The 18,956-nt window shown below is 57.9% G+C and overlaps 5 protein-coding genes across 12 annotated transcripts in view; 1 reads left to right on the top strand and 4 right to left on the bottom strand.

The window, feature by feature from the left end:
- The window catches only part of TPD52L2 (TPD52 like 2), a 30,621-nt gene extending 15,917 nt beyond the window's left edge, over positions 1 to 14,704 (bottom strand). For 3 of the 6 annotated variants that reach the window (XM_050746319.1, XM_050746318.1, XM_050746316.1), the window contains exons 1-3: positions 14,574 to 14,699; positions 11,675 to 11,820; positions 8,258 to 8,406 (exon numbers count right to left, since the gene is read on the bottom strand). In XM_050746319.1, the coding sequence (XP_050602276.1) occupies positions 8,258 to 8,406; positions 11,675 to 11,820; positions 14,574 to 14,592 (314 nt within the window). In that variant the 5' untranslated portion in view covers positions 14,593 to 14,699. Of the gene's footprint in view, positions 1 to 6,251; positions 6,312 to 8,257; positions 8,407 to 11,674; positions 11,821 to 14,573 lie in introns of all 6 variants that reach the window. The other 3 variants (XM_050746317.1, XM_050746314.1, XM_050746313.1) reach the window with 2 other exon arrangements.
- PRPF6 (pre-mRNA processing factor 6) overlaps positions 1 to 18,956 on the bottom strand; it is a 180,601-nt gene that overhangs the window by 158,686 nt on the left and 2,959 nt on the right. The gene's annotated exons all lie outside the window — the stretch shown is intronic.
- Positions 1 to 18,956, bottom strand: part of DNAJC5 (DnaJ heat shock protein family (Hsp40) member C5) — a 217,063-nt gene that overhangs the window by 60,449 nt on the left and 137,658 nt on the right. The window lies entirely within an intron of this gene.
- The window catches only part of STMN3 (stathmin 3), a 239,048-nt gene continuing 234,295 nt past the window's right edge, over positions 14,204 to 18,956 (top strand). Inside the window, exon 1 of one of the 3 annotated variants that reach the window (XM_050746398.1) lies at positions 14,204 to 14,213. The gene's annotated coding sequence lies outside the window, so the exon portion shown is untranslated. Of the gene's footprint in view, positions 14,214 to 16,767; positions 16,778 to 16,890; positions 16,901 to 18,956 lie in introns of those variants that run through there. The other 2 variants (XM_050746358.1, XM_050746356.1) reach the window with 2 other exon arrangements.
- ABHD16B (abhydrolase domain containing 16B) lies at positions 16,931 to 18,695 on the bottom strand. The gene has a single exon (XM_050746200.1). The coding sequence runs from the start codon at positions 18,376 to 18,378 to the stop codon at positions 16,969 to 16,971; it is 1,410 nt and encodes a 469-aa protein (XP_050602157.1). The 5' UTR covers positions 18,379 to 18,695; the 3' UTR covers positions 16,931 to 16,968.

The raw sequence follows: 18,956 nt of genomic DNA on the forward strand, positions 1-18,956 counted from the left end.
GGAAGGTACCGGCACTCAGGAGGCAGAGAGGAGGAGGAAGGAGGAGGTGCTGATGGTACAGGCACTCAGGAGGTGGAGAGGAGGAGGGAGGAGGAGGTGCTGATGGTACAGGCACTCAGGAGGTGGAGAGGAGGAGGAGGAGGAGGTGCTGATGGTACAGGCACTGAGGAGGTGGAGAGGAGGAGGAAGGAGGAGGTGCTGATGGTACAGGCACTCAGGAGGCGGAGAGCAGGAAGGAGGAGGTGCGGAAGGTACCGGCACTCAGGAGATGGAGAGGAGGAGGAAGGAGGAGGTGCTGATGGTACAGGCACTCAGGAGGCGGAGAGGAGGGAGGAGGAGGTGCGGATGGTACAGGCACTCAGGAGGTGGAGAGGAGGAGGAAGGAGGTGGTGCTGATGGTACAGGCACTCAGGAGGCGGAGAGGAGGAAGGAGGAGGTGCGGATGGTACAGGCACTCAGGAGGCGGAGAGGAGGGAGGAGGAGGTGCGGATGGTACAGACACTCAGGAGGCGGAGAGCAGGAAGGAGGAGGTGCTGATGGTACAGGCACTCAGGAGGCGGAGAGGAGGGAGGAGGAGGTGCTGATGGTACAGGCACTCAGGAGGCGGAGAGCAGGAAGGAGGAGGTGCGGAAGGTACCGGCACTCAGGAGGCGGAGAGGAGGGAGGAGGAGGTGCGGAAGGTACAGGCACTCAGGAGGCGGAGAGGAGGAAGGAGGAGGTGCTGATGGTACAGGCACTCAGGAGGCGGAGAGGAGGGAGGAGGAGGTGCGGATGGTACAGGCACTCAGGAGGTGGAGAGCAGGAAGGAGGAGGTGCTGATGGTACAGGCACTCAGGAGGTGGAGAGGAGGAAGGAGGAGGTGCTGATGGTACAGGCACTCAGGAGGTGGAGAGGAGGAGGAGGAGGAGGTGCGGAAGGTACCGGCACTCAGGAGGCAGAGAGGAGGAGGGAGGAGGAGGTGCTGATGGTACAGGCACTCAGGAGGTGGAGAGGAGGAGGGAGGAGGAGGTGCTGATGGTACAGGCACTCAGGAGGGGGTGGAGAGGAGGAGGGAGGAGGAGGTGCTGATGGTACAGGCACTCAGGAGGTGGAGAGGAGGAGGGAGGAGGAGGTGCTGATGGTACAGGCACTCAGGAGGTGGAGAGGAGGAGGAGGAAGGAGGAGGTGCTGATGGTACAGGCACTCAGGAGGCGGAGAGCAGGAAGGAGGAGGTGCGGAAGGTACCGGCACTCAGGAGATGGAGAGGAGGAGGAAGGAGGAGGTGCTGATGGTACAGGCACAGGAGGCGGAGAGGAGGGAGGAGGAGGTGCGGATGGTACAGGCACTCAGGAGGTGGAGAGGAGGAGGAAGGAGGTGGTGCTGATGGTACAGGCACTCAGGAGGCGGAGAGAGAGGAGGAGGAGGAGGTGCTGATGGTACAGGCACTCAGGAGGCGGAGAGCAGGAAGGAGGAGGTGCGGAAGGTACCGGCACTCAGGAGGCGGAGAGGAGGGAGGAGGAGGTGCGGAAGGTACAGGCACTCAGGAGGCGGAGAGGAGGAAGGAGGAGGTGCTGATGGTACAGGCACTCAGGAGGCGGAGAGCAGGAAGGAGGAGGTGCGGAAGGTACCGGCACTCAGGAGGTGGAGAGGAGGAGGAAGGAGGAGGTGCGGAAGGTACCGGCACTCAGGAGGTGGAGAGGAGGAGGAAGGAGGAGGTGCTGATGGTACAGGCACTCAGGAGGCGGAGAGGAGGGAGCAGGAGGTGCGGATGGTACAGGCACTCAGGAGGTGGAGAGCAGGAAGGAGGAGGTGCTGATGGTACAGGCACTCAGGTGGTGGGAGAGGAGGAAGGAGGAGGTGCTGATGGTACAGGCACTCAGGAGGTGGAGAGGAGGAGGAAGGAGGAGGTGCGGAAGGTACCGGCACTCAGGAGGCAGAGAGGAGGAGGAAGGAGGAGGTGCTGATGGTACAGGCACTCAGGAGGTGGAGAGGAGGAGGGAGGAGGAGGTGCTGATGGTACAGGCACTCAGGAGGTGGAGAGGAGGAGGGAGGAGGAGGTGCTGATGGTACAGGCACTCAGGAGGTGGAGAGGAGGAGGAAGGAGGAGGTGCTGATGGTACAGGCACTCAGGAGGCGGAGAGCAGGAAGGAGGAGGTGCGGAAGGTACCGGCACTCAGGAGATGGAGAGGAGGAGGAAGGAGGAGGTGCTGATGGTACAGGCACTCAGGAGGGGGGAGGAGGAGGGAGGAGGAGGTGCGGATGGTACAGGCACTCAGGAGGTGGAGAGGAGGAGGAAGGAGGTGGTGCTGATGGTACAGGCACTCAGGAGGCGGAGAGGAGGAAGGAGGAGGTGCGGATGGTACAGGCACTCAGGAGGCGGGAGAGGAGGGGAGGAGGAGGTGCGGATGGTACAGACACTCAGGAGGCGGAGAGCAGGGGAGGAGGAGGTGCTGATGGTACAGGCACTCAGGAGGCGGAGAGGAGGGAGGAGGAGGTGCTGATGGTACAGGCACTCAGGAGGCGGAGAGCAGGAAGGAGGAGGTGTGGAAGGTACCGGCACTCAGGAGGCGGAGAGGAGGGAGGAGGAGGTGCGGAAGGTACAGGCACTCAGGAGGCGGAGAGGAGGAAGGAGGAGGTGCTGATGGTACAGGCACTCAGGAGGCGGAGAGGAGGGAGCAGGAGGTGCGGATGGTACAGGCACTCAGGAGGTGGAGAGCAGGAAGGAGGAGGTGCTGATGGTACAGGCACTCAGGAGGTGGAGAGGAGGAAGGAGGAGGTGCTGATGGTACAGGCACTCAGGAGGTGGAGAGGAGGAGGAAGGAGGAGGTGCGGAAGGTACCGGCACTCAGGAGGCAGAGAGGAGGAGGGAGGAGGAGGTGCTGATGGTACAGGCACTCAGGAGGCGGAGAGGAGGAAGGAGGAGGTGCTGATGGTACAGGCACTCAGGAGGCGGAGAGCAGGAAGGAGGAGGTGCGGAAGGTACCAGCACTCAGGAGGCGGAGAGGAGGAAGGAGGAGGTGCTGATGGTACAGGCACTCAGGAGGCGGAGAGCAGGAAGGAGGAGGTGCGGAAGGTACCGGCACTCAGGAGGCGGAGAGGAGGGAGGAGGAGGTGCGGAAGGTACAGGCACTCAGGAGGCGGAGAGGAGGAAGGAGGAGGTGCTGATGGTACAGGCACTCAGGAGGCGGAGAGGAGGGAGCAGGAGGTGCGGATGGTACAGGCACTCAGGAGGTGGAGAGCAGGAAGGAGGAGGTGCTGATGGTACAGGCACTCAGGAGGTGGAGAGGAGGAGAGGAGGTGCTGATGGTACAGGCACTCAGGAGGTGGAGAGGAGGAGGAAGGAGGAGGTGCGGAAGGTACCGGCACTCAGGAGGGAGAGGAGGAGGAGGAGGAGGAGGAGGTGCTGATGGTACAGGCACTCAGGAGGTGGAGAGGAGGAGGGAGGAGGAGGAGGTGCTGATGGTACAGGCACTCAGGAGGTGGAGAGGAGGAGGGAGGAGGAGGTGCTGATGGTACAGGCACTCAGGAGGTGGAGAGGAGGAGGAGGAAGGAGGAGGTGCTGATGGTACAGGCACTCAGGAGGCGGAGAGAGGAAGGAGGAGGTGCGGAAGGTACCGGCACTCAGGAGATGGAGAGGAGGAGGAAGGAGGAGGTGCTGCTGATGGTACAGGCACTCAGGAGGCGGAGAGGAGGGAGGAGGAGGTGCGGATGGTACAGGCACTCAGGAGGTGGAGAGGAGGAGGAGGAGGAGGAGGTGGTGCTGATGGTACAGGCACTCAGGAGGCGGAGAGGAGGAAGGAGGAGGTGCGGATGGTACAGGCACTCAGGAGGCGGAGAGGAGGGAGGAGGAGGTGCGGATGGTACAGGCACTCAGGAGGTGGAGAGGAGGAGGAAGGAGGTGGTGCTGATGGTACAGACACTCAGGAGGCGGAGAGCAGGAAGGAGGAGGTGCTGATGGTACAGGCACTCAGGAGGCGGAGAGGAGGGAGGAGGAGGTGAGGATGGTACAGGCACTCAGGAGGAGGCGGAGAGCAGGAAGGAGGAGGTGCGGAAGGTACCGGCACTCAGGAGGTGGAGAGGAGGAGGAAGGAGGAGGTGCTGATGGTACAGGCACTCAGGAGGTGGAGAGCAGGAAGGAGGAGGTGCTGATGGTACAGGCACTCAGGAGGCGGAGAGCAGGAAGGAGGAGGTGCGGAAGGTACCGGCACTCAGGAGGCGGAGAGGAGGGAGGAGGAGGTGCGGAGGTACAGGCACTCAGGAGGCGGGAGAGGAGGAAGGAGGAGGTGCTGATGGTACAGGCACTCAGGAGGCGGAGAGCAGGAAGGAGGAGGTGCGGAAGGTACAGGCACTCAGGAGGTGGAGAGGAGGAGGAAGGAGGAGGTGCTGATGGTACAGGCACTCAGGAGGTGGAGAGGAGGAGGAAGGAGGAGGTGCTGATGGTACAGGCACTCAGGAGGCGGAGAGGAGGGAGCAGGAGGTGCGGATGGTACAGGCACTCAGGAGGTGGAGAGCAGGAAGGAGGAGGTGCTGATGGTACAGGCACTCAGGAGGTGGAGAGGAGGAAGGAGGAGGTGCTGATGGTACAGGCACTCAGGAGGTGGAGAGGAGGAGGAAGGAGGAGGTGCGGAAGGTACCGGCACTCAGGAGGCAGAGAGGAGGAGGAAGGAGGAGGTGCTGATGGTACAGGCACTCAGGAGGTGGAGAGGAGGAGGGAGGAGGAGGTGCTGATGGTACAGGCACTCAGGAGGTGGAGAGGAGGAGGGAGGAGGAGGTGCTGATGGTACAGGCACTCAGGAGGTGGAGAGGAGGAGGAAGGAGGAGGTGCTGATGGTACAGGCACTCAGGAGGTGGAGAGGAGGAGGAAGGAGGAGGTGCGGAAGGTACCGGCACTCAGGAGGCGGAGAGGAGGGAGCAGGAGGTGCGGATGGTACAGGCACTCAGGAGGCGGAGAGCAGGAAGGAGGAGGTGCGGAAGGTACAGGCACTCAGGAGGTGGAGAGGAAGAGGAAGGAGGAGGTGTGGAAGGTACAGGCACTCAGGAGGCGGAGAGGAGGAGGAAGGAGGAGGTGCGGAGGTACAGGTCAGGAGGCGGAGAGGAGGAGGGAGGAGGAGGTGCTGATGGTACAGGCACTCAGGAGGCGAAGAGGAGGAGGAGGAGGAGGAGGTGCTGATGGTACAGGCACTCAGGAGGTGGAGAGAGGAGGAGGGAGGAGGAGGTGCTGATGGTACAGGCACTCAGGAGGTGGAGAGGAGGAGGAAGGAGGAGGTGCGGAAGGTACCGGCACTCAGGAGGCGGAGAGGAGGGAGCAGGAGGTGCGGATGGTACAGGCACTCAGGAGGCGGAGAGCAGGAAGGAGGAGGTGCGGAAGGTACAGGCACTCAGGAGGTGGAGAGGAAGAGGAAGGAGGAGGTGTGGAAGGTACAGGCACTCAGGAGGCGGAGAGGAGGAGGAAGGAGGAGGTGTGGAAGGTACAGGCACTCAGGAGGCGGAGAGGAGGAGGAGGAGGAGGAGGTGCTGATGGTACAGGCACTCAGGAGGCGAAGAGGAGGAAGGAGGAGGAGGTGCTGATGGTACAGGCACTCAGGAGGCGGAGAGGAGGAGGAAGGAGGAGGTGCTGATGGTACAGGCACTCAGGAGGCGAAGAGGAGGAAGGAGGAGGAGGTGCTGATGGTACAGGCACTCAGGAGGTGGAGAGGAGGAGGAAGGAGGAGGTGCTGATGGTACAGGCACTCAGGAGGTGGAGAGGAGGAGGAAGGAGGAGGTGCTGATGGTACAGGCACTCAGGAGGCGGAGAGGAGGAGGAAGGAGGAGGTGCGGAAGGTACCGGCACTCAGGAGGCGGAGAGGAGGGAGCAGGAGGTGCGGATGGTACAGGCACTCAGGAGGCGGAGAGGAGGAAGGAGGAGGTGCGGAAGGTACAGGCACTCAGGAGGTGGAGAGGAAGAGGAAGGAGGAGGTGTGGAAGGTACAGGCACTCAGGAGGCGGAGAGGAGGAGGAAGGAGGAGGTGCGGAAGGTACAGGCACTCAGGAGGCGGAGAGGAGGAGGAAGGAGGAGGTGCTGATGGTACAGGCACTCAGGAGGCGAAGAGGAGGAAGGAGGAGGAGGTGCTGATGGTACAGGCACTCAGGAGGTGGAGAGCACAGAGGAGGACGTGCTGATGATACAGGCACTCAGGAGGCGGAGAGCACAGAGGAGGACGTGCTGATGGTACAGGCACTCAGGAGGCGGAGAGGAGGAGGAAGGAGGAGGTGCTGATGACACAGGCACTCACAGGTCTGACTGGGTCACTTTCTCATTCCACTCTCCAAGTTTCTCAGAAGTTTTCACATAGCTAAAAACAGAAAGTCTACAGTGAATTATTTAGAAGAACAATTTTAAGTCAGGCATCAAACTGCAGGTGAGGTTCCAGGGAAGACAGAGGAGGACCAGCTGGCAGGAACATCAACTCTACAGACAGCCCAAAAGCAGGGTCCACTGCCTCAACCAGGCCCTGTGCAGGCTCCAGGCCGCCAGGCGAGCTGTGGGTATGGCGGAACTGATCGTCCCCTTTTCCGTCACCCGGCAGTAGCCCCTGGTCTCTCACTAGGAGATTCTTGGGGAACAGCACTGCTGTGGGGGACTGGAAGGGCACAGCCCACAGCTCCAAAACACCACTGGGATTCAAAACTTACGATGTCCTAGGATAAAAAAATGAGTTTCTCGTATGTGAGATTTATGAAATGGGACTTGATCTGTCATTCTGTAGGGACGTGGCTCCTGGGAAACATTCCACGCCCGCCCCTCCTTGTACGGTATGTTTCAGAGAAGCCACGTGGACAGGGCCAAGTGAGAAAGCAGCATTCCCCAAATTCAGAGAGCTGAGTGACATCTGGGACAGACGTCCCAGGGTTACAGGACCATGCAGTCATGGAGGGTCAGAGGCCCGAGGGTTGTGGGACCATATGGTCATATACGTTTTTTTTTGGGTTTTTTTTGAGACAGAGTCTCGCTGTGTCGCCCAGGCTAGAGGGCAGTGGCATAATTTTGGCTCACCGCAACCTCTGCCTCCTGTGTTCAAGAGATTCTCCTGCCTCAGCCTACCCAGTAGCTGGGATCACAGGTGCCCACCACACCCAGCTAAACTTTTGTATTTTTCAGTAGAGACAGGGTTTCTCCATGTTGACCACGTTGGTCTTGAATTCCTAACCTCAGGTGATCCACCCGCCTCAGCCTCCGAAGTGCTGGGATTACAGGCGTGAGCTACTGCGCCAGGCCCATGTGGCTGTGTCTGGGTCAGAGGCTGTGACCATGCCACACCCACAATAAGGACCACAGAAAAACCATTCTTGCTAAAGTCCTGATCAGTGCTCCCTTGAGTCTGGACACTGAAACACAAGTCTTCCTATCAATTTCCACCCGGACAACTAGCCAGTGTGTCTGCCTTTTTAAAACACATAGAAGCCGGGTGTGGTGGCTCACACAAGTAATCCCAAGCATTTTAGGAGGTCAAAACAAGAGGAGCCCAGAAATTTGAGACCAGCCTAGGCAACAAAGCAAGATCCTGTCTCTATAAAATGTGAAAAAATTAGCCAGGCACAGTGGCGCACGCCTGTAGTCCCAGCTACGAGGGGGCTGAGTTGGGGGATCGCTTGAACCCAGGAGGTCGAGGTTGCAGTGAACGACTGCGCCGCTGCACTCCAGCCTGGGTGACAGAGCAAGAACATCTCAAAAAAGAATTTAAAAAAAAAAGGCTGGTGCGGCGGCTCATGCCTGTAATCCCAGCACTTTGGGAGGTCGAGGTGGGTGGATCACAAGGTCAGGAGTCCAAGACCAGCCTGGCCAAGACGGTGAAACCCCATCTCTACGAAAAATACAAAAAATAAAATAAAAAATTAGCCGGGTGTGGTGACAGACGCCTGTAATCCCAGCTACCTGGGAGGCTGAGGAAGGAGAATCACTTGAACCCGGTGGGCAGAGGTTGCAGTGAGCCAAGATTGCGCCAGTGCACTCCAGCCTGGGTGACAGAGTGAGACTCTGTCTCAAAAATAATAATAATAAACGAAGTACACAAAAATTTAAAAATAAATAAGACACACGCAGACACCAAGCTCTTTGAAAAAACAAGGCACAGTCCCTGGGCCTAGGGCTCAGAGCCTCTCACTGGCTTCTTCCAAACAGGCCACTCAACTCCATGGCTGCAACTTGTCCCTGGGTATGACGATGCCCCTCACATGCCAGGGGTGTGTGTGGTGCACGTTCTTTTCAGCCCCCGGGGGTGCTCCTGGGGCAGGTACCTACGCGTTAGAGACCTGTACATCGTGCCAGCTCCTGGACAGGTTCTGTTTCAGCCCCCCCAGGGTGGAGAGGCCCAGCCTCCTCTTGAGCTCTCCGCAGTGCCTCTCCTTGGCTGCCAGGACCTGGCGCAGAGTGACAATTTCCTCTTCCACCTGCAAAGCATGCAGTCGACATGATGAGCCATCACTACTGCAGGAAATGACTAACATCCTCATGCACAGTGCCATGAGTTACACAAGAACATTCCGCTTACTGAAGCATTAACTCGTCCTAGGAATAATAGCATCTACAGCAGACATCTGATTTTTGGGTTTTGGTTTTTTTTTTGAGACGGGATTTCACTCTTGTTGCCCAGGCTGGAGTGCAACGGTGCGATCTCGGCTCACCGCAACCTCTGCCTTCCAGGTTCAAGCGATTCTCCTGCCTCAGCCTCCTCAGTGGCTGGGATCACAGGCATGCGCCACCACGCCCAGCTAATTTTGTATTTTTAGTAGAGACAGGTTTCTCCATGTTGGTCGGGCTGGTCTCAAACTCCCAACCTCAGGCAATCCACCCACCTCAACCTCCCAAAGTGCTGGGAGTACAGGCGTGAGCCACCGCGCCCAGTCAGCAGCCATCTGTTTTTAATCTGGTACTAGGAACTTGACTCCAGAGAACCGTCCCATGCGCCGGAGCTAAATGGTTCTGGGAGAGCTACCACTCACTATGTCCATTTGTGGTCATGAGGAATGGCCCAGGATGACCATGCCAGGCTTGTTTCATGCCAGGCTCTTTCCTGGGACTGGGCATGGTATTAAAAAGGTAAAGACCCTGGCCGGGCACGGTGGCTCATGCCTGTAATCCCAGCACTCTGGGAGGCCAAGGCAGGTGGATCACGAGGTCAGAAGATCAAGACCATCCTGGTTAACACAGTGAAACCCTGTCTCTACTAAAAAATACAAAAAATTAGCCGGGCGTGGTGGCAGGCACCTGTAGTCCCAGCTACTCGGGAGGCTGAGGCAGGAGAATGGCGTGCAGCTGGGAGGCGGAGCTTGCAGTGAGCCGAGATCACACAACTGCACTCCAGCCTGGGCGACAAAGCGAGACTTGGTCTCCAAAAAAAAAAAAAAAAAAAAAAAAGGTGAAGTCCCTGGCTGGGTACAGAGGCTCACACCTGTAATCCTAGCACTGTGTGAGGCCAAGGCAGGCAGATTACCTGAGGTCAGGAGTTTGAGACCAGCCTGGCCAACACATGATGAAACCCCGTCTCTACTAAAAATACAAAAATTAGCCAGGCGTGGTGGTGGGCTCCCATAACCCCAGGTACTTGGGAGGCTGAGACAGGAGAATCGCTTGAACCTGGGAGGCGGAGGATGCAGTGAGCCAAGATCGTGCCATTCCACTCCAACCTGGGCAACAAGAGCGAAACGACTAAAAAAAATCTTTCTTCCGTGTAATCCCAGCACTATGGGAGGCTGAGGCAGGCGGATTACCTGAGGTCTGGAGTTCAAGACCAACCTGGCCAACATGGTGAAACTCTGTCTACTACAAATACAAAAATTAGCCAACCATGGTGCTGTGCGCCTGTAATCCCAGCTACTCGGGAGGTTGAGGCAAGAGAATCACTTCAACTCAGGAGGTGGAGGCCACAGGGAGCCGAGATCACACTACTGCACTCCAGCCTGGGTGACAGAGTGAGCCTCCATCTTTAAAAAAAAAAAAAAAAAACTTTCTTTGGCTGGGCACAGTGGCTCGCACTTGTAATCCTAGCACTTTGGGAGGCTGAGCCAGGCAGAACTCTTGAGGCTGGGAGTTCAGGACCAGCCTGGCCAACATGGTGAAATACTTGTCTCTACTAAAAATATAAAACTTAGCCAGGTATGGTGGTGGGCATCTGTAATCCCACCTACATGGGAGGCTGAGGCATGCGAAGCACTTGATCCAGGGAGGCAGAGGCTCCAGTGAGCTGAGATCATGCCACTGCACTCCAGCCTGGGCGACAAAGAAGAGACTCTGACTCAAAAAAACGACTTTAAAAAAAAAAAAAACTTCATCTTGTAATTCAACTCTGAAAAAAACCTTGTGGGTTTAGTTTCTAAAGTCGCATACTCTGAAATAAAATGGAAAGCAAAGTCTCCTTGGACTTCCTGCTACTCTCCTTTAATCTTCTAGGCTAGAAATAACTGGGTGATGTCCTCAGGATCTGAAACCTGGTCCTCAGGCCCAGCGGCACAACCAACCTTACTCAGACCTAGGCCTGGACCCAGATTCTGGAATTAAACCGTATCACAGGGTGATTCACAGGGTGATTCACAGGGTGAAAAGAAAACTCTTGGCAGTTGCTTTGACTAAAAATTATGGTTGGAGGCTTTTGTTTTTTTTTTTTTTTTTTTTGAGACAGAGTCTCGCTCTGTCGCCCAGGCTGGAGTGCGGTGGCCCGATCTCGGCTCACTGCAAGCTCCGCCTCCCGGGTTTACGCCATTCTCCTGCCTCAGCCTCCCGAGTAGCTGGGACTACAGGCGCCCGCCACCTCACCCGGCTAGTTTTTTGTATTTTTCAGTAGAGAAGGGGTTTCACCATGTTAACCAGGATGGTCTCGATCTCCTGACCTCGTGATCCACCCGTCTCGGCCTCCCAAAGTGCTGGGATTACAGGCGTGAGCCACCGTATCCAGCTGAGGCTTTTGTTCTTAATTCCTATATTACTCTTAAGGGACTCTCACTTAAAGAATATCACATAAATACTTTTTACAAAAGAAGTTTCTGTTTTGTTTTTGAGACAGGGTCTCGCTCTGTCGCCAGGCTGGAATGCAGGGCACAATCACAGCTCACTGAAGTCTTGACCTCCTGGCCTCAAGCATCCTCCCGCCTCAGCCTCCTGAGTAGCTGGGACTACAGGCAACTGCCACCACACCCGGCTAGTTTTTGGGGGTGGAGACAAGGTCTCACTGTGTTGCCCAGGCTGCTCTCAAACTCCTGGGCTCAAGCGATCTTCCCATTTTACCACCTTGTCCTACCAAAGCACTGGAATTACAGGCATGAGCCGCTGCATCCAGTCAAAATAAATATTTTTAAAAGAAAACTTAAGATCCAGGGCAGAGAGATTCACGGGGTTTTAAAAATGATTCTCAAGTGTTAATTCCAACAGAGACACTCCCAGTAGATGGCCACTCAGAGGCGGTTCGTGTATGAACGCTACTCATGGAGTACTTCGGAAGGGCCAGGCACAGAGGTGTGGGAAGGAAGTCACGCCCATCTCCACTGCCAGGTGGCTCTGAGTCCAGTGCACGGAGCTGGGCACATACAAAGAGAACCCCTTTATCAGCAGGAACACAGAGCAGGGTAGGTGATCACCCAAGCGTGGCCAGTACCCTGGCCTCTCACTAATCCAAGAGGGTCTTAACTCCAATTCACCCCAGGACACACAGCCAAGCCACAGCACCTTGGTAAGCTCGGCCCTGAGCTCCTCCTCCTCAGCCTCTGTCAGACCCTCAATAGCAGGAGTCCGGGCAGCCACACCTGTGTCGACAGGGACATCCGTCATGGAGTCAGACAGCAGACCTTTGTTAGGAGAATTCAGGTTGATATCTGCCAGAGACAAAATGAGGCCACAAAGCGTCAAGTAAGTTATTTACTTCCAAGGAAATATGGTAGAGGTCTCTAGCAGGACAAAAGCAAAGGTGGGAGTGGGTGAGACCCTGGAGACGAACACCTCTTCTCTGAAAGGTCTGTGAGGACAGCGTGGGCAGTAGACGAGGGCGGCCACACCTCAGGCAGCCTGAGATGAAAAGCCAATGCCACCTGTGCTGCTTCAGGGCATGAGAAATGCCAGCCCAAGACAGCCAGACCCTAACCAGTGAGAATACTATCTTCAGAGGCAGGAAACCCTTGCTACAAAGAAAGCAGATCAATCTAACGGAGCTTTCACTTTTTGTGTGTGTGTGATGGAGTCTCACTCTGTTGCCCAGGCTGGAGTGCAATGGTCTGATCTCAGCTCACTGCAACCTCCGTCTCCCAGGTTCAAGTGATTCTCCTGCCTCAGCCTCTGAGAAGCTGGGATCACAGGTGCGCGTCACCACGTCAGCTAATTTTCGTATTTTCAGTAGAGATGGGGTTTCACCATGTTGGCCAGGCTGGTCTCCAACTCCCGACCTTGGGTGATCCACCCGCTTTGGCCTCCCAAAGTGCTGGGATTACGGGTGTGAGCCACCGCACCCAGCCACATATTCCACTTTTTTAAAAAAAGGAACTTAATATGGTTAAAACACACAATAAGCATCACTTTCCACTCAACACATCTGACAGGGCACATGCTAAAACTACATACTAGGAGCACATGCTGGTCATTCAGCTCCTTCTGGGAGTCGGCAAAACAAAATTCCCTTTCCTTACCTCCCGCTTCTCATCCCACAGTCAGGAAGCCACCACAGGCGGAGAGCTGCAGAGCGGTGTGCTGCCGCCACACACCTCAACTACACCCAGATCACATTCAAATTCCTGTAGCCACTGTTTTTTCTTCACATCAAACGCATCTTCCTGACTGCACTAAAAGTCTACAAGATTTCACATAAGGAAAAATAGTCTATTTTGATTCTCTCTAAATCCAAGCACATGATTATTGTAACATTTTCCCTGTTGAACACAACATTCTAAAAAGAAACAGGCTTACTGCCAGGCGTGGTGGCTCACCTGAGGTCAGGAGTTCGAGACCAGCTTGACCAACATGGTGAAACTCTGCCTCTACTAAAAATACAGAATTAGCTGGCCTGGTGGCACGCGCCTGTAGTCCCAGCTACTTGGGAGGCTGAGGCACGAGAATCACTTGAACCCAGGAGATTACAGGCGTGAGCCACCATACCCGGCCAAAAAAAATTTTTTTTTTAAAACTAAAAGAAAAACTGGCCGGGCGTGGTGGTTCATGCCTGTAATCCCAGGCCTTTGGGAGGCTGAGGCAGGCGGATCACCTGAGGTCAGGAATTCAAGACCAGCCTGGCCAATACGGTGAAACCCCGTCTCTACTAAAAATACAAAAAATTAGCCCGGAGTGGTGGCAGGCGCCTGTAGTCCCAGCTACTCAGGAGGCTGAGGCAGGAGAATGGCGTCAACCTGGGAGGCGGAGCTTGCAGTGAGCCCAGACGGCGCCACAGCACTCCAGCCTGGGCAACAGTGCAAGACTCCAACTCAAAAAAACAAAAACAAAAACAAACAAAAACAAACAAAAAACACCCTCCAGAATAATGCAGCACCCAGGAATTATAAAGTTTAAGATGTGGCCAGGCGCAATGGCTCACACCTGTAATCGCAGCACTTTGGGACGCCGAGGCGGGTGGATCGCAAGGTCAAGATATCGAGACCACCCTGGGCAACATGGTGAAACCTCGTCTCTAGTAAAAATGCAAAAATTAGCTGAGCGTGGTGGCGGGCGCCTGTAGTCCCAGCTACTCATGAGGCTGAGGCAGAAGAATGGCTTGAACCCGGGAGGTGGAGGTTGCAATGAGCTGAGATCGCGCCACTGCACTCCAGCCTGGCGTCAGGACAAGACTCCGTAGGAAAGGAAAGGAAAAAGGGGAAAGGGGAAAGGGGACGGGATGGAAGGTGGGGGGAGAGGGGAGGGGAGGGGGAGAGAAATTTAACATCCCTCTCTTCAGCCCCAAAATGGAAGACAAACTTGTATCATATTCTCAAGATTTTAATCTCCTGGGCTGGCTCCATGCCCCTCAGGGGCCATCTCCTACTGCTCCGGGGTGACTGTTCTGGAAACAGGCCTGGTAAGGTGGGTGTGCCCCTGACTCACTCCGCCCCTCTCCATGAGGCAACCCCTAAGTAGGCTGAGCTCCGAGCAGAGCTGCTTACCCAAGGGGAGCTCTGCTGAACGCGAAGACTGTTTCACCATCCCTTCTCTGCTCGGGAGCCGCCCTCCACACCTCGGACTGGGTCCAGGGCCAGAGCGTGAACCCGAGGGCCCCGCGCAGGGACCGGGGGGTGGCAGAGCAAGCAAGAGCCGGGCGCGGGGTGGGCGGCATAAACGAGAGCTGCTTGGAGCGAGGGAACCCCAACTACGGGAGCAACGGCGGACGCCAGGGAACCACACTCGGAGCGGTCCCAGGGGAGACCGGGAGGGCGGCTGGAGAGAGCCCAGGAAGCGGTCTGGGCCGCGGGCAAAAGACACACACACCAGAACCATCACAAACTTCGAGGTCGGTGGCCCGAGAGCTGTAGAAGGGCCGCGGGGTGGGTGAGCAGAGACTGAGAGGACCGAGAGTCGCAAACGACCCCGGGAGACGGGGAACACCGGACGGCCTGGGCCCATCTGCTGCGGAGGCGCCGGGCCCGGCAGGTACCTTGGCCGGCGGAGTCCATCTTCAGACGGCGTCCTGGCCGCTGTCGCGGACGCTGTGGGAGCCGAGCGGGCGGCGCCGGGAGTACCTGGCCGCGTACACACTAGCCAGCGGAACTGCCTCGGCCCCGCGGCGTTACGTAATCAGCGACGCGACGGCTACTTCCGCCCGGGCACATGCTCCGCCTTCGTCCCGCCCCCACCAGTGATGTCCAATGAGAACGTCGTTTGGCCAGTCCTGGTTTATCCGACTCAATCTGATAGGCCGAAACTGTGGGCGAAGCAGGAAAGGGAGGCGTGGTTCGAAGGGAATCCATTCCAGGTTGGCTCCACCAGCGAGAGTCACAGGTAGAACGGTCGGAGTAGCGGGAGGACGAGGAAGGTGGGAAGTGGGAGGACTGTCCAACATGGCGCTGTGGAAAGCCAGCGCAGGGCCCCAGGGGATCTTCCGGGTCGGAGGCAGCTGCCCCCGAGTGCTGGGGCTCGCGCGCTTCGGCGGCTCAAACTCTGACCCCGTGAGATCCTTTCCAGCCCGACCCCTTACTTTAGGGGTCAGCCTCCCCTCGTTAAGTCCTGTATTTATATTATTTTTTTTAGTTGGTCTTTTTTTTTTTGAGACGGAGTTTCCCTCTTGTTGCCGAGGCTGGAGTGCAGTGGCGCGATATCGGCTCACTCCAACCTCTGCCCTCTGGGTTCAAGCGATTCTCCTGCCTCAGCCTCCCGAGTAGCTGGGATTACAGGCGCGCGCCAACACGTCCGGCTAGTTTTCGTATTTTTAGTAGAGACAGGGGTTTTGCCACGTTGGCCAGGCTGGTCTCGAACTCCTGACCTTAGGTGATCCACCCGCCTCGGCCTCCTAAAGTGCTAGGATTACAGCTACCCCTCACGCCTGGCTAGTTTGTCCTTTTGGTGGGGACTTTTTATTGTATGCAGGTTGCGCTGAAAAAGACCGCGATTCGTCCCCTCGCCCTGCAGGCGCCGCTGCCGCCTCGCCTCGGGTGTGGACCCTGCGGCCTGAGCGCGTGCACCCCGAGGTTGTTTCACTTCCTGTTCAGGTCGACCAAGCCGGCACTGCGCCCTCCCCACTCCACAGACGAGGAAGCTGAGGTTAAAGTCACTTGCCCTAGGTCACTCCGCAAGTTGAAGCGCTACCAGGATACTCTGGAACAGGATGCCTGACCTCAGAGGAGAGGCGTGTAACCACCAGGCAACTGGCCCCACGAAACAAGTCCCACAACTTCCTTTCTTTGACTCCTACTTGCTCCTGGAAGAAAAGCCTTAAATGGTATTCAAGCCCTTTAGGATCAGATGTCCTAGGACTGCACTCTGGGCTTCCAGCCTGGGGTGGTACTGGTCCCTAGGCATGGAAGCTCCTCCCACTGCCCCTTCATTCACCCGGCCACCTCCTCCCACAGGTGTCTTCCGGGTACTCTTGCACAGGCCTGAGTCCCTTACCACCACTGCCTATCCTGCTCTGGTGCTCTCAGTAATGTTTTCTCCATTTGCTGCCTTTCATTCTTTCCAGAGATCCTTGCTCAACCCAACCAGGCCAGCCCAGGGACTAGGGACGTATACAGACACGTGCTTCAGGCAGTTCAGGGCAGACCACAGAGATGTGACATTACAGACTGTGTTGAGCAGAGGCCTGGTCTCATTCTGTGTTGCATCCCTAAGCCAGGAACAAAGTCCAGCCCAGACCTGGCTCTGGGGGACACCCAGTAGTGTCCTCTGGCCCGTGCAGGTGTATCCGTAGCCTCACATGCCACCATGTGAGTCTGAAGTCTGTCTGTGAATGCCCTGGTGTAGAAGCCAGGAGTTTGGAGGTGAGAGGGAGCCCTACAGAATAATAGCCAGTGTGAACTCCTGGGAATGCCCAGCCGCTAAGACCTGCCCACAGCCCTGCGATGCCAATGTCCTCCTTTCACAGGAGGAGTTTGCACAGACTTTAAGCGCACAGCTGGCGTCATTTTCCCAGGAGCCATCCTGTAACCCAGGCCAGGTGAAGGGCTCCTCCCTGGGACCCCACAGTCCCTGTTCCCATCATCCTTTTGTGGTGATGAAGGCACTCATCACAGAGTATTGCCATAAACCAGGTCAGGTTAACCTTTCATTCCCTTTAGGAGCTGGGTGGGGGCATCCAAAAGTATTTGTGGGAGGAAGAGAGAAAGGAGGGGATGGAGCAAGGAAGAACGGGGCGGGGTTGGGGGGTAAGGTCAGAACGCCCCTGTGAAGGAAGGAAAGCACTAAGTCCCCGTGTTCTGCCTACCCTCCCTGAGACAGCAGATCGGGAGTGCCCCCTTCCCCCCGCCCCACCCCCGCAGTGGTTGGGGGTATGGGGAGGTGAACCAAGAAGGCCAGGAAGGTGTTCAAGTGCGTGATCCCCCACTGGGGCGTATAGGTTACAGCCCCCAGGGCAACTGAAACTCCTCAGGCTCCAGAGGGCTGAAGTGAGTCGCCTCCACGTTCTTGAGGTGCTTCCGAGCCAGGAACAGTGCGAGCCGCCGGCGCCGCCGCGAGCTCAGGCCCTGGCCCACCAGCCATGGGAAGGCGGGTCCGTGTGGCCCCTGGGCCTCCTCGCCCTCCAGCTCCTCTTCGCAGCGTGCACGGTAGGAGCGCAGCAGCGCCAGGCACCACTCCTCGTCCACGCGGTAGCGTGCATAGAAGGCGGCCTCTTGCGCCAAGCTGCCAGCGCGCAGCCAGCGGATGACGACTGCACGGCCCTCCGGCGCCATCACGGCGGGGTAGCGGTGCTCCAGCAGGCGCAGCAGCAGCTCGTTGCCCCGGTTGCCCTCCACGCCGCCGGGTGACAGAGGGCGCAGGCGGCCCGAGGTGCTGACCACGTCGTCCTGCGTGCGTCGGAGCAGCAGCACCGGCCCCGGGTAGCAGCACAGCTGCTCGGCCACGTTAAGGTTGAAGTGCTCGCGCACGGTGCGCACCACCAGCCCCTTCCAGCTGTGGGGCATGACCTTCAGCGCCAGCGGCACGAGGTCGTCGAAGGTGGCGTCCAGCACCAGTGCACCCAGCCCCGGGTAGGTCATGGTGGCCCAGGTGGCCGTGAAGCCGCCAACAGACCAGCCGTAGACCACCACGTGCGCGGGCGAGAAGTGCAGGCGGTGCAGTGCGTACTGGACCACCACGTCCATGGCGTTGGCGTCGTGCTGAGGGAAGGGCACGCCAGTGCTGCCGCCGAAGCCGGGGTGGTTCCAGCCCAGCACGGAGTAACCGGCCTCGAGCGGTGCAGACAGACAGCCCATCTCATAGAAGCCGGCATTGCCTTCGCAGCAGATGACGAGGCGCAGCCCGTGCCCGTGGCTGCCCGGGTCCTGGCGGCGGTCCATGAACATGGTGTCGATCTCGTTGCCGTCACAGGCCACCAGCTTGGCGCGCCGGCCATGGTAGCGCTCCACGAGGCGCTCTTGGCCCTGCTGCAGCAGCGGCAGCAGCGCGCGCGTCATCAGGGACACCGAGCCGGGGTACACGAGCCAGCGGCCCAGCGAGTGGGCCAGCGCGTAACTAGCGAGCTGGCCGGGCAGCTCGCGGAGCTGCTGCAAGAGACACTGCGCCTGGCTGCGCACCCCACGTGGAGGCCGCCCCAGCGCGTCCCCGCCCAGCGCCTCGTCCCGCAGCAGCCACACGCCCGCCGCGGCGGCCGCGCAGGTCAGCGCCCGGTGGCTGCTGCTCCCGCCCGCAGCGCGCACATCATCCCAGCGGAAGGCCACGGGCCAGCCGCGGAATGTGTAGGTGTAGCTGGCGGTCAGGTAGATCTTGAACACGTGCACCAGCGCCTTCACGAAGCAGATGACGCACATGGGTGGTGGCCCCAACGCCCAGCCACTGGGCCGGGGTCGCCGCGAGAGGCTCAGGGCAGTCTTAGGGGATACCGGCTCCCAGCCAGGCCCTGATGGCCTTTGTGACCTGGCCTTCCAGGGCCGAGGGAAGGCTGCATCCTGTTGCTAGGTGATGGGGCACAAAGGGTTCCCAGAGATGATGGGCCCAAGGTTCTGCCCCTCCCCCACCTTCGCCAAGACCCCACCGGCCAAACGCTCCCAGGCCCAGCTTTCCCACCCATTATTTGTGCAGCTACTGTCTCCCTCTTTCTTATTTATTTATTAAATTGAGATGCGGTCTCGCTATGCTGCCCAGGCTGGTCTTGAACTCCTGGGCTCAAGCGATCCTCCCACCTCCACCTCCCACAGTGCTGGGATTACAGGTGTGAGTCCCTGCGCCCAGCCTCCCTCTTCCTTAAATTTAAGGTGGACAACCCCACAGGCCAGAAAGGGACAGCAAGGCCTCCTCCGCGTGTACCGGGCTTGCTATGGGTCCCCGCCCCCACCCCTTCAGGGTCCGCTGGTTTAAACCTCATCTCCCCAGGAGGGCAGGGTCAGAG

The sequence above is a fragment of the Macaca thibetana genome, chromosome 10, assembly GCF_024542745.1.
Source record: "Macaca thibetana thibetana isolate TM-01 chromosome 10, ASM2454274v1, whole genome shotgun sequence".
Taxonomy (NCBI): Eukaryota; Metazoa; Chordata; class Mammalia; order Primates; family Cercopithecidae; genus Macaca; species Macaca thibetana.